Here is a 12683-nt window from a genome sequence, read left to right on the forward strand (position 1 = left end):
ATGTGTGCATGTAGCACAGAGCCATGGCTCAGTGTCTGAATGAGTCTCACAGGCCTGAATGTGTTTGATCTGCTGCTCACCTCAAACAAGCACAAACATACGTTTTGGATTTTTATCTGTAAGTTTTACAGCTTTTCCTACTGATAAAAACCTCCCTCATGGCCATTCACACTACACAAAATAATTAAGCCATAAACAGTTAACCTGTTGATCCCCAATGCCCCCGGCCCCAGAGGTGAGAGGGAGAACATGTAGAAAAACAGTTACATATGTAACGTCTTTAAACTGACAGAAAGGGGAGTTTCACTGCTGCACCGCAGGCTGTACGTGGCCCGCGGTGTAAAATGACCCTGGTATAAAGAAATGAAGGGTGCAGGATATGTGGATACCATCGGCCGATCTAAACGCTGAAAACCCCCAAATTTCCAAACATATTGTACTGATTTTTCCAGACTTTTCTTTTACAGGTAGATTTTCCTGGATCCTTTAGGTATGCATATAAGATCATATGTGGAACAAAAACTGCAAGCAGGAAAAAAACACGTAAATTCAACTTGTAACTGAAAAAGGATAAATTCACAAGGATCGGCTCCTTGACTGAAGTTTTTTAAAGCATCTTTCAGGTGAATGTTTTGCTTTTATGCATCAGAAGTTTCCAGTCATAGTGGGCAGAAGAGCAGTGAAACACAGGCTTTGTTTCCCTCTCTAATGCAGATAGAGATGCAGTGTTTGTCTTTTCTCTTAAAAATACCTCTGTAGAATATTGACAGATAGAGTTGGTCTGTGCTCTGTGTGTGGGTGACAAATACACAGCAGTGATGTACGGGGCAGAAGAGCTACAATTTTACTTCTGTTTACTTTTACTGCTGCCATCTTGGATCGTGAGGTTGGGCTTGGTAGGGCTTCTCCGACTTCTCCCCTTGCTTTCTTTACCTTCTCAATAACAGCCAGTGGAACAAATTGCAGCTAGTGTCGCATTTAGCAGCTAATATACCAGATATTTCTGCTCTGGAGTCAGTGGAGGCCAAAAAATGAGCTAAAAACAAGGAAAACATGACTCAAAGTCCACCGTAAAAGGCACGATGTAATTGCTGCCTTTAGCCAAAAAAGACAGCGGTCATTAAACGCACCTCTGCCTTTGTCTATGTGTTATTGTTCTGTAACAAGTTTGCTTCTGTCATTGTGATTCACAAGTCATGAGCCTTGTGACCTCATTGCCCTTCTCCAGTGCAGCCTTTGGGACGCACTGTAAACATCTGGAAGACTGCTGCTTGGGAAGTTTGGGAGAGGTTTTCCACAGGTACCGTGACAAGCCATGGAGGAACCAAAACCCCGGTGATATCGCTCTAATTAATTGCTCAGTGACAGCATATCACAAGCACTCTGGGAATCGCTTCGCTTGGGCTCAGTCCAGTTTGTGTCTCTTGTCCTGTCAGAGTTTATATGTGCGCTGTTTTTGAGTTGGAGGGGGAGAACTCGTGAAATCGGCCGTAGCAGCTTTTTAGAGCCTTGAAACAACAGATTCGGGTCTTCTAGAGTCTGCTTTGTTGTATTATTGACGAAACTCAAACGAAATCACCGATTCCAACAACGAAAAACCAAAACTGAAATGAAGGAATGACGACAGCACGGGAAGAGCAGAACTCCGCTCAATCGAAAGCACGTGGGGAACAGCTTTGTCGGCCGTGGAGGAAAAGGGAATTCGTAACACCTGTAGACGACATTTCGGCGCATTACACCGCTCGGTTTTTCTACATCCTGACAAAAAAAATTACCCGTTGTCCGGCCAACGTGTAATGTTCATTCCCAACTGTGCCGCTTTGTCCTTTTGTTGCCAAAGGGCTTTTGACGAGTGCTGAAATTGTCCGTCTCGAGGACCCTTTTTCAAAAGAATATTCACCTTCTTGTATTTTTCCACTCCTTTCCCCCCCCTCAGCTCTCTTTACTCTGCATTAAACTTTGTGCTCGTGAGCTGCAGACATCATATCTCCAGCTTTACTCAGTGTCTGAATTAGTGTTCAGACATGTATCTGGTCCGTGCTGCACTAGTCCTCTGGTATATTATTAATCCTCCTGATTATCTCTGTGTAAGTAAAGATGGATCCTTGTGTCGCAGCGGGTTAATCAGGGTTTAAAAAAGCCGGGGTTAAAGCATTTACCGCATCTGAGGATGTCCGTCATGAAATTGTGCGCAGGCCTGATACTTTGGATTGGTGGTGTAGGTTAAGTCATGTTGCACGGTGGACGAGAAAGCCTCTTACACTGATGCTTCCACGCAGAGTGGCAGCTCTGTGCTCTCTGCGTCATGCATCTTTTTTTAATCTCATTTCGCTGTTTGAGTTGGAAACAAAATTTACTGTCTCTTCTCATAATAGCCACTGCAAACTGCTGAAATGGGTCTCCGTGGTGTATGGATGCCATTATTAATGATGATAAAACTGTTTAAAGCTGTAATTATAGTTGAGGATATACAGCTGTGCTGAGGAATAGTCACAGGACACGTTTTGTTTGCAGTTTGGACACAAATCTAAAACTCCTGGCTGCTTTCTGACTCCTCAGACCCGTGACACTGAGCGCCAGAGCCCATTTCATTCTAATGACGAGCTTAACCTTTAAAACTGTTAGGTAAGTTCTGTAAACAGCTGTAGACTTTAGTTTTAGCAAACATTAGTCAGACGGGAGGACGTCGCTGGGTACTATTTTCAGCTGAGCATGAAGACGGAAGTTTAGTGCCAGTGGGTTCTTACAGCTGCAGGATGATGATGTCTATGGGATTGACTGGAAAATGAGCCGATGCTGTACGTTAATGCGAGATTAACGTACAGCTGTGGCACTGAGGAACATGAGATCGCTTTAAATATACTCAGACGTTACGTATTAGTTGGATGAATGTATTGTTTCTGTTGTTTCTATGGGAAAACTTTAAAAATGGCTTATTATATACCTTTCTTTGCCTTCTGCTGTTTAGATGAGATAAGATGAGCTTTATTGACATTTCAGGAAAATGGAAGCGCTGCTGTACTTGATGAGAAGATTCCAAACACGAGGTCAGCGTACATCACACACAGTGTTTTTGTGCTCGTGACTCTGGATGATGTCGCTGAGAGCAGATAACTCACCTCCTGTTCAAACCTTTGGTTTGTAAGAGGCAGCCAATCACAAGGAAGGGCTCAAAGGCAGCTAAAACAGCTTGATTGAGGCAGCAGATCATTATTCATGAGTCCAAAAAAGATGTTTTGAACTGTGGATCATGCAAAGCTGTGTCTGATTAGCAGCAGCATCACCTTCAGAGAAGTATAACATCCTGAATTACATCATGAGCTCACAGATATCGTTTGTTTATTGTAAAGTGTAGCATACGGCATCTTTGGAAAAACACTGCTGACCCCATTTTAGTTTGAACACTCTGGGAATGCATTTTCACTATCGGGGGGAATGTGGCACACGCCCCTGCTGCCATTACTTGACCATTTTCCAGATGAAAACAAATTTACTGCAGACAGCAAATTACCGGCATTGCTGACTTTATTTCCTAAGCATTCTCAAGCACAGCAGCACGGACAGCAGTGAAACGGTGCCAAAGTGAATGTATAATGAACGTGTCGCCGTGGATGTGGAAGAATCAGCGTAACAGTACAACCTGTTGAAAGTGATGAGATCTGAAGGCTCAGCGTTCATGTGAACAAAGCTCATAGATTGAATCTAAACTGAGGGGAACACTAAAGTGTAGTGTAGGTTATGTCAGGATATGTGTGATGTTTCGTCATGTAGTGAGGAGTGTATGCAACTTTTTTTTAAAAATATCTCCCATTTCGAAGTGAGACCAGCCCCCACAGCTTATATAACACAGGAAACAGATGTTAGCAACACACAGTCATCCCTCTCGCACTCTGTCTCCCCCTTCTTCCCCTTTTTGTCTTTTACTCACATCCTGATGCGTCCCAGGCAGGTTGCAGTTTGTGTAAAACTCTGTTGAAAATAAACACCAAACTACTTGAACGCTGGTTGTAAATTCAGTCCTAATGGTTCAGCTTGTGCACACGCCTCCTGCCTCCATACATCTGGATTAGGAAATGTGGCCGCCCTCTAATAATTTGGCAGCTTTGCTGAAGCACAAATTTTCAGTACAAGTTAATGGAGCTGAAAGAAATGCAGGAGGGTGACAACTGTAGATTTGGTTTATTCTAATGAACAGCGTGTCACACATCCTGTTTTAAGGTTATTTTTGCAGCGTTAAATGAGTTAGAGAATGCAGGCCGTACACATAACCACTGTGGTACATGAGTGGGAATTAATAACAAACAACATTCAAATTTGACATCTAAATTTAGCTTTCAGTGAATTTTAGAGTATTATTTCATGTTTTCACACTGATGCATTCAGGAGGTCATGAGTAAAGTACCAGAAAGGGGATGCAGACCCCTCTGTACCCTCCACCTGTGGATGAACTGATAGGACAGCACAATTTGGAAACAGCGGGTGACGCACCCTTGTTTCAGCCGTGCACTCGAGTGTTTAAAAAATGTAGGAGAGAGGAAACGCATGAAATTTCTAGATTGGAATATTTTTTTAATCTGTGTGGTATCAGATCTGAAAATTCACAAAATGTAACCCCCTTTCTTTGCAGATTTGTTAAAAAACAACAAAAAAAGTCCTTTTCACCTTCTCCAGCTTCCAAGATTATGATGCTTGTTGCCAAGGCGACTGTTCTAACCCAGGTGGCGGGCCCTTCCTGTGAGATGCGCCCTGTGATTGGCCTATCGACAGATAGGCTACAGATTAAGCATTTTGATTGGCTCGCTGGCTGGTTGGCAGCGGCGGGAGCCCCAGCAGACAGAGATTCTGGAGAGAGCATTGATTCAATCGGCTGGCAGACAGTAGACACACACACTCACACACATACATAGAGGTATATATACAAACGCGGGCGAGCTGGAGGTGCAAGGGGAAATTTGGCCCAGTGGGGGTCACCTCTGTGGGAGCGAGTGTATGTGTGTGTAATATCATGCTCTCCAGGAGAGGCGTTGCTGGCAGTAATAGAAGCACTCCCAGGAGCACACCACGCTGGGTAATATCACACTCCCCAGGGAACTCGTCATACACACATTCTCACACACACACACAGAGCAGAACAAGGCACATATGGCCTGTGTTCAACACGACTGACATACTAATGCAAAGATCCAGACGGGGGGACACAAATCAACAGTGCGCACACATCCTATTAGCTTCTTGCATTCTTACAAGGTCGGGAGCTGCAGCAGCCCGTAGCACAGTTTTTGACTCTGTGGACATCTAAGGATGAAGAGCCACGCAGAGAAACACAAGAGGTTCTGCACGGTCACCGCTCGGTGGAGATGATGGAGCCTGAAGGATAAAGTTGGATATCAGACGTGATTGTGAAGTTTAGAACCTGTGCTGCAAGACATCATATATTGGTGTTTTTTGGTTAGTGTATATGTGACCTGCTGCTCTCATGTTTAACCGCAGCAGAGCTGTAGGAAAGCAGGTCATACAGCATCGCAGGAAATTTAGTTCATCGCTCCCTCGCCTTTGCGTCCTGTTTTTCAAATAAATGTTTTCATTATGTGAAGTGTAAAAAATACATACGTTTCACATGTAGGCCTGATCAGGAACCTGAGAGGAAAAGCTTTCTCGTCGAATTTCTTCTGACAAAGGAGGGAAAAAAGACTGAAACTTAAGAGAGCTCTGTACACTTTTCCAGTTAAGTGCAGAGGCATTAGCCACTATTTGCAGCTGCTTCTTTCATGTGTTATCTGCAGATTTGATCGGGTGCTACAACCAAATATCCAACTCCAGCCGACATCCTGTCATTTCCTCCTGATTTAAATATTCACATATTAGTAAAATCTTCTTTGACAGACAAATCTTTGTTGAATATATTAATTAGAGGTTTTATCAATACCCTAAACCGGGGTGATTTGCATAGTGGTTTGTGTACCACTACAGATAAGAGGTTGACCCTCTAATGTAGCAATATGGTGATTATTCAATCCTTAATTAATATTCGCCTGCATAACTGTGATATTTCCCTCTTTATAGATTCATGGGCTAGAATTAGGAGATTGTCAGGAGTGGACATTAAAAAGGGGCGGGGGAAAGATGCTGGGGTGTTGTAGAAACTGCAGCATCTCATAGTTTGTCCAGCAGAGCGGCTCCAACGCTTGTTTCTGATACATTATCCTCTTAGAGACATTTCCTCAAAGTGCCATCACTAACAGGGAAAACTATTTGGCAGTAGTGGCTTAAACCTGTTTTATGTCTGGTGCTTGTTTCTCCAGGTGTTTACTGATTGGTTCCCCCCACTTCTAAAATAAAGCCTGCATCCTTGATTTCCTTTCATATCGACTGAAAATCAGAAGCCCGGAGTCCCGTCGTCTTCCCACCCATAGCCTGTACCTTTTTTTAATATCACAGAGCACTATAAACTGAGTTGAGGACGACACCTTAAATTTTTGTTTTGTGCGTTCCTCCCCAATCTCTGCCTCTGTCTCTACCCCCACCCACCCAGTTTTTCCAAATTCAGATGACAAGGCAGATGAAAGCATGCTGAAGGCTCTGAGAGACAGAGACAGTCTATTTTCATGGCACCCTTCTCTATAATCTATAGGCTGGCTTCACTCAGGTTGGGGGGCCGACAGCTTCATTAGGTGAGGGGGGGGAGCCGCTTTGATCTAAAAATACGCACCATCTGGAATGGAGAAAGTTAAAGAGTTTGCCTACGTCCTCATCAGAAAGAAGCTTCATGATTTCTTTTTCCATAAAGACGGACAGGAAAATGCGGAGCAAGGTGGCTTTGAGGATGTTTTACTTCTCGTTCCTCTGAGTTTTATCTTCCTTGGGAATGCAGGATGGCTGTGTGTGCACGTGGTTTGGTAAATAGGAATCCTGTGAAAGGCTGAAGTTGAGCTTTGGGCTGCAGTCATTGTTCTTCAATAACAACTTTCTCCTCTTCGTTTTTTCTTGCTGTCTTGCAGAGCATAGGCAAAGGCTCTTTGTGGTCCATAGATCCAGAGTACAGGCACAACCTGATCCAGGCTCTGAAGAAGACGCCGTACCATCCCTACTCGCCCAGCCTGACCACCCCCTCCACCTCCCCACCCACCCTACCGCAGACATTTCACCACAGGTAAGACGGACCCTCTTATCCACTGACTGAGTGAATCTCGGCCGGTTAATTGATAAACCCGTCGACAGGGAGGGGATGCTGCCAGACTCTCGTCATGCGTGCCTCTCTGAAGAGACTTTAGAGAAATGAACACGTTCAAGAGAATTTGTGGCAGCCACCTGTTCAAAGGTATCATGTACTTGTCGTGTTGAATTGTCTCTTAGGTATGAATGAAATTCAGCGGTGTTCCAGAAATGTCATCCAGAGTCCCGCACATGCTTAAAGTGTTTAACTCTGCTTTTTTCAGCATCTCTCTTCATTCTGTCTTTATTTCTGTTCCAGTCTTTGCTGCTGTGATATTATTTACATTGTCTACGCCATAACATATGAGTTCCTTTACTTAAAGTAGTGAAGCACAGTATATTTAATATACCAAACAAAACAGCTTAAATGATAAGTCAAATGATCTTAATATAACGGGATAACAGCGGAACTTATTTTAGGTTTAATGTGCCTAATGTTGGAGCAACACTGATATCGGCTGATGTTCATATTTGAGCTAAAATATCGAACAGATTTTATGTGCTACACGGCGCTCAAAAATCTGTAAAACAAATGTTTTTTTAGCACGACTTTGGTAGCTACGAAGCCGCACCGCACAGCATTACGGCTACTGTAGTCAGGAGCCTCGCGGAGTAATCTGGGTCCTAAACTCCGTCTGCTTCAGGTCCCAAAGTCAAACGAACACTGAGAGTTAAAAACGGTCTAAATTCTTTCATCTTTAACAAAATGATCAGCGTTGCTGCTTTACCAGGTGTAACAATGAAGTTTAACATCCAGGCATCCATGAAAACAGAAGTTATTACATTTAACAGAGTTAGAAGTTAGCAGGAAGTTAGCTCGCATGATATAGCATGTTCTGAGCATGACTGAGAGATTTCTGGAAACATTTAAACGTACAGCTCTGCTACCACTTCCAAATGAAGACAGGAAACTAAACAGCAGTGACGTTTGTAGGGTTACTGAAGTTGGGCTAGCTGGTATATAATGATGTGCTATGTGATCGCTAGCGACACAGCTATGTTAGCATAACATAAACACAGTGAAGCTGGAGGATGAACTAACACTTTTCCACTTATAAAAGTTAACGTGAAGGTTCCTGATGGTTAGAGACAAATGCAATCGCATGGCAGGATGCTGTAAACGGACCAAACTTCAGTCAGGAGAACAACTGAGATAATCCATCCACAATACGAGGTTAGTCATTAATATACTGCAACAACATGGGAACAGAGCAGCTGCAGAGAATTCAACATTAATGAATCAATGTTACGGAAGTGGAGGAAGCAAGAAGAATGAGTCGACTTATCTGACTGTTTTGTTTCACTTAATGCGCCTTATAATCTGAAAAATATGGTAATCAAGTGTTGCACCTACCAGCTCAAATTCATTGACTCCTTATTGCAGCTGAAGACATCAAAAGTGCGTCTAGTGTTTAAGTTTGTCAAGTTTCTGAATAATTATGTTATAATTGAGATTAGAGTAGCAATCACACTAATCGTTGTTATTGTTTTTCCTAAACTCAAACAGCTTTACTGTACTACTTCCTGCCCTACTAACCACAGAGGAGAAATCAGTCATCTCTAAAATATGAAACTCAGGGATAAAATGCATTTAGTCAACTAGAAATATTCGATTTTGCTGTGTCACAGGATTAGTTTAGTGCCCTGTCTGAGTCTTTGTCCCCGTGGCTAATTGCTTGGGAAAAGTCAGCACAGCTTTCAGCCGCACAAACAATGGAAACCACCTCACACAGTGGCCACAATCAAAAGATGAGCAAATAAACTATTTGAACTTAAACATTAACAATCTCTAAAGTCTTTGGTGTCGGCTGTTTATTAGTTTTTCTGTTTCCTAATTCCACACAGCACCTCAACCTCTCTCTTTGTTTGACTCTTTCTAAAAAAGTCGTGGATACTCTGCAATGAAAGGCTGGAAACGGGAGCTTTTTATGAATGTGCGTGCCACTCGGTGGGTTCGCTCTTTTGTTTCACAGTTTTCTAAGGAGGGAGCCATGGCTGTTTACTCGTGGAATGAAAAAGAAAGTTCTCTGGGTAAATTATCCGGAGAGAGATAAGTTCATTCTCGTAGTATTTATCTGATGTAAGTGGATCTCCGAGAAGCAAATAAAGAGCAAATGAAATGGGGACTTCGGTGCCAGCATCCACATATAACATAAAGCCTGCACTCTCGTCTGCTTGCTTACTCTCTCCATCCTCTCCCTCCATCTGTTACTCTTCACACCCACTCTCTCCAGGCGTTGTATACCTGACCTGCACCATCCTTTCCTTAAATCTTTTTGCATGCTCTTTTGATGCAACAACACTTCTGTCCCTCCTCCTATCTCCCTCCCCCCTCAGGCACATCACAGGTAAAAAGCCTTTTTTCTCCCCCCCTCCACCTCACTCTTTCCTCCCCCCTTGTTTTGCCTTTCCTCTGCTCCTACTGTGCCTCTGTTCCACTCATCTCGCTCTCTTGTCTCCTCTTTTAATATCCCACACACCCTCCTGCTCATCCTCAGGCATGCATTACAACTAGTGGGGCACCCAGTACTCCATCTTCTTTATTTATCCCTGCTGTGATTTATTCCCTCTCTCTCCCTCTCCACTCTTTTCACTCTCTCTCCATCACTTTATCATTCAATTAAATTCCCCTTTGTCTACATTCACTTTATTCTCCGACTTCTCGCAGCCTCCCCCCAAACACACACACATCCCTCCACAGTGCGGCGGCATCCACCTGTGTCGTTTCCTCCACGTCTCTCTTCTCTCCTGACCTCACCTCCTTCCTCCATCCTCTCAGTTTCCAGCACCTTTGCCCATCCCGACTGATACGTCAGAGAGAGCTGCTATGAGTTGCTTTATTTTTTAAATATTTTTCATTATTATTGTTTCATTTATCCGCTCCTTCTATTTTTTGTCTCTCTGCGACTACACAGCCACTGCCAGCCCTACAACCCGCTCCACGGTTGATCCGGGTAGGTTGGCTTGCAGAGCCAGTGGACTGTGTAAGACAGAATAATTGGTTCACCGTAAAATGTAAAAGTGTCATTTTGAACAATGAGGTATGTGGAAGTGGAACAAATTGGAGGCTGGATTTGGAACATGCACGGGAGGGCGGAGGGGTGCAGGGAGAGGTCGGAGTGTGGAGGGGTAGTTGTTCATTTGCATCGTGGCACACAGCAGGAGATGAGAGTGTGTTTCTCGGTTTGAGCCGAGCTGCAGGTCCACTGAGACGCTGCACCTGAAGAGCATCCCCCCGTATCTGTGTATGTCCAGTTATTTCATTGCTTAATCCCAGTTTCGATGTAAGCTGATGCCTGTGAGCGCTTTGTTTTCTCTGACAGTTACTGGAAAAACTCAAAGAGATTTGAGTGATATAAATCAGGGTACTGCAGCACAAGAAGACACCAGAAAACAGTGGACGCGGTGTTGTGAAGAATAAATGAGACAATTCAACAGGTTATTGTGATTCTCCGAGTTTTCAGTATGAAGTTAATAAGAATTCACTTATTACTGGTGAGAGGAAATGATGAGATTTATACGTTTCCCTCCAGTTCTGACCTCTGATTCAACAACATGAATATTTGTTATAATAATAGACAAGTTGTTGGTGTGCTTTAGACAGCAGTTGAATGTAAATGCACAATCACAGCATGCTCTCCACTCTGGACCTGCTGGATCAAAAAGTTCATAAAGACTAAAAACTAAAGCTTTACTCAATATAAGCACTTTGGAAAGAATTTATTATTAGTGTTTAAACAGACTGGTGTGAAATGAAAGAGTTCAGAGGTCAAGAATTATTAATATTTCCGTTCATAGCAGCAGAAGAACAAGCAGACAGAAAGAAATGGTCACAAATGGCACGTTTTTCCTTGTTAAAAAGACTGTATATAAAAGATGGCACTATCACCTTGACATCACAATCTTGTTCTGTGGAACAACATGTAACATACCCGTAAGCAACGTTTACATTACAAGCTTTCCACGCTGTAAATCAAAAATAAGGCTCAGGGGCCAAATTAAGCCCAGCAGAGACACCAAGCTGGTCCACTGAACAACAAGTTTTACAACCTTTTATTACAGGTTTAAAGCATATTGACTTCACTTTGCAGAGAGGAAGATGACACCTTATCTTTCTAGTGTTTTTGACCTTGGATACCAATTTCATGAAAAAACAGGCAACTCAGGGTAAAGTTACGAATCAACAAGGGCTTTGAACTAAATAAGCCATTCTTCACTATATGCACAGAGTCAGTGGTTGTTATGGCGATGGATCTGTCAGTGTTTCTCACTCGTTTCGCATTAAAACAAAGCGAGCTCTACTTGCAGATGCAGATCGTGTGCCTTTAAGTTGGATTGCAGTTTCACCCTCATCTTCTATCACAAAGATGAATTATTAAACATTACTTTAGATTTTTTGTGCGTGTGTTTTATCAGAAGTGTAGCGCTACCGTTTCACTCTGAAAAAGGTGCTACGTTACGTCTTTCAATGTCTGGCATTAGCTTTGTCCTTTATATGTATCCTGGAACTCAAGTCCAATCAATATAACACAATATCTCTCTCAACAGCTCTCACGCTCAAGAATATTATGTTATGAAGTGTAATGACCGTGAATGGTTGCACAGCATGTCTATTATGTTAAGGTCAAGGACTGTCTCAAGCCGCTCTATACAGCACAGAAGTGGGAGATGAACACGGGGAGTGATAGAGATAGATAGGAGGAAGTGGCTGAGAAGGGTTGTGGGGTGGGGTGGAGGGGGGGTGTAGCTGGAGTGCGGTGACGCTCCTTTGTCCTCTGCTGTTTGTCGCTCGCACCTCTCGCCTTTTCATGGCTATAATAACTCACACCACAACAGCCAGCCCCCACGTGCTGTGTGTGTGTGTGTGTGTGTGTGTGTGTGTGTGTGTGTGTGTGTGTGTGTGTGTGTGTGTGTGCGTGTGTGCGCGCGCCCAGGCTGTCTAATTCTGATGGTGTGCGATAGTGGAAGGAGAAGGAGATGACTATGCACTCTGACAGACCGTTCATCCTTATCTACATCCTATCAACTGTGTCTCAACTCGAGGCTTCCTATTAAAAAAAACCCAGAAACTCACCCAACATCACATGTTTGCAGTTTTTAGGAGAAACTTTATTGTTTAGTGATAAAGAAGACAGCTTAAGAAAACTTGTGTGAAATGCGGTTTCCTTTCTGATGCAGTTCTCCCCCAGTGAGTTTAGAAGCACTCTTTAGTAATAACTGTTTGTTCTTTAAGCAGGAGACCTAAAAGAAAGATGAAAACAAAGGAAGGATATTTTATCATTTTTGAACTGTGATTTCTTTTTTCTGTTTGGAAACACAATCATAACTTGAAGGTGGAAAGTTTATTCCGCTTTGAAGTAAAACCTCTCTGCCTTGTTTTTGTCATTTCTTTTAGCTGCCACTAGATGTAATTAAAGAGCCATGTTATACTTAATGCAGTCTGAGGTGCATATTTAAAGCTATTAGTTTAA

General features: G+C 43.0%; 1 protein-coding gene across 2 annotated transcripts in view; it reads left to right on the top strand.

Moving 5' to 3' along the window:
- The window catches only part of ches1 (checkpoint suppressor 1), an 84259-nt gene that overhangs the window by 59489 nt on the left and 12087 nt on the right, over positions 1-12683 (top strand). For both annotated transcript variants that reach the window (XM_013908709.1, XM_005724853.2), the window contains exon 3: positions 6999-7150. In XM_013908709.1, coding sequence (XP_013764163.1) covers positions 6999-7150 — 152 coding nt within the window. The remainder of the gene's footprint in view (positions 1-6998; positions 7151-12683) is intronic.

This window comes from Pundamilia nyererei, unplaced genomic scaffold (genome assembly GCF_000239375.1).
Source record: "Pundamilia nyererei isolate P.nyererei 1_Seehausen unplaced genomic scaffold, PunNye1.0 scaffold00013, whole genome shotgun sequence".
In the NCBI taxonomy this organism is placed as follows: domain Eukaryota; kingdom Metazoa; phylum Chordata; class Actinopteri; order Cichliformes; family Cichlidae; genus Pundamilia; species Pundamilia nyererei.